The sequence below is a fragment of the Charadrius vociferus genome, unplaced genomic scaffold (genome assembly GCF_000708025.1).
Source record: "Charadrius vociferus isolate BGI_N301 unplaced genomic scaffold, ASM70802v2 scaffold332, whole genome shotgun sequence".
Taxonomy (NCBI): domain Eukaryota; kingdom Metazoa; phylum Chordata; class Aves; order Charadriiformes; family Charadriidae; genus Charadrius; species Charadrius vociferus.
This window is the reverse complement of record NW_009647418.1, coordinates 4,483,860-4,485,039: the sequence shown is the minus strand read 5'-3', so window position 1 is coordinate 4,485,039 and position 1,180 is coordinate 4,483,860. Positions and strand designations below refer to the sequence as shown.

At 68.2% G+C, this 1,180-nt stretch overlaps 1 protein-coding gene across 1 annotated transcript in view; it reads left to right on the top strand.

The window, feature by feature from the left end:
- The first annotated feature begins 608 nt into the window (after positions 1-608).
- TRPV4 (transient receptor potential cation channel, subfamily V, member 4) overlaps positions 609-1,180 on the top strand; it is a 6,740-nt gene continuing 6,168 nt past the window's right edge. Inside the window, exon 1 of the mRNA XM_009880380.1 lies at positions 609-985. Within this exon, the coding sequence (XP_009878682.1) occupies positions 609-985 (377 nt within the window). The remainder of the gene's footprint in view (positions 986-1,180) is intronic.

Sequence of the window (1,180 nt, the reverse complement as noted above, 5' to 3'; positions counted from 1 at the left end):
CCGGTGCCCAGCGCGGCCATGCCAGCACTGCAGCCCCCCGGGGCCAGGTCCCACCAAACCCCCTGAGGCCACGAGAGCGATGGAGCATCGAGGACCAGCCCCAGTCCCGCTGCGGTGGCAGCATCCCACTGCCTCCGGGCGCTTCCCTAGGCGCGGGGTGTATCCCAGGAATGTTTTCTTTCCTTGGGCGGCAAATCGGAGCGCACAGGGTCTGCTCTGTGCCCTGTCCTGGGCTGCACCCAAGCCGACCGCAGCAGGGAGAGGCAGCGGGGCCGGGCTCGCCCTCGCCCATTACGGCTGCGCTTTGAAGCCGGCAGCGCTGCAGCCGGTGGGGGCCTCTGCAGACGTGAGGGGTCCCCGCGGCCGGGTAGGTGGGCGGCGAGGAGAGCCGGGGCAGACCAGGAGACCCTGGGATTGGGGGGGTCCCACCGGCCCTGAATGCTGCTGGGGTCGGGGAGGGTCCCGCACAGGGGCATGGTGCCCCATGGGAGAGGATGGGGAGGGATGGGTTATTTGGGAATGACGCTGGGTTTCCCTCTTCCAGGTCTCCTGCTCTCGTGGAAGGTGCCCAGACAGGCTGCTGGCAGCCCTCCCTCCAGCCAGGGAGCATGGCAGACGCTGAAGACCCCCCACGCGCCGTTGGGGGCGATGCTGGGGAGGGCCTGGGGGATGACGGGTCCCTCCAGAACGACTCCTTCCCACTCTCCTCGCTGGCCAACTTGTTCGAGAGCGAGGACACGCCGTCCCCCACCGAGGCGGCCCGGTGCCCCCCCGGTGCTGGGGATGGAAAGCAAAACCTCCGCATGAAATTCCACGGGGCCTTTCGGAAAGGCGCCCCAAAACCCATGGAGCTGCTGGAGGCCACCATTTACGAGTCGGCCGTGGTCCCCGCGCCTAAGAAAGCCCCCATGGACTCCCTCTTCGACTACGGCACCTACCGCCACCACCCCAGCGAGAACAAGCGCTGGCGCAGGAGGGTTGCGGAGTGAGTACGGGGATGCCCGTGCACCCCAGTGCCGGCGGAGAGCGATGGGCTGGGGGACACCTTGGGGCACGCTGTGTGCAGTGCCGTGGGTATGGGGGTGCCAGGCAGCTGGGGACAGTGACAAACCCCCCCATGACTGTCAGAGTGGCACTTTGAGACCGCTTTGGGCAGGGGGTGCCACGCACACGAGGCAGG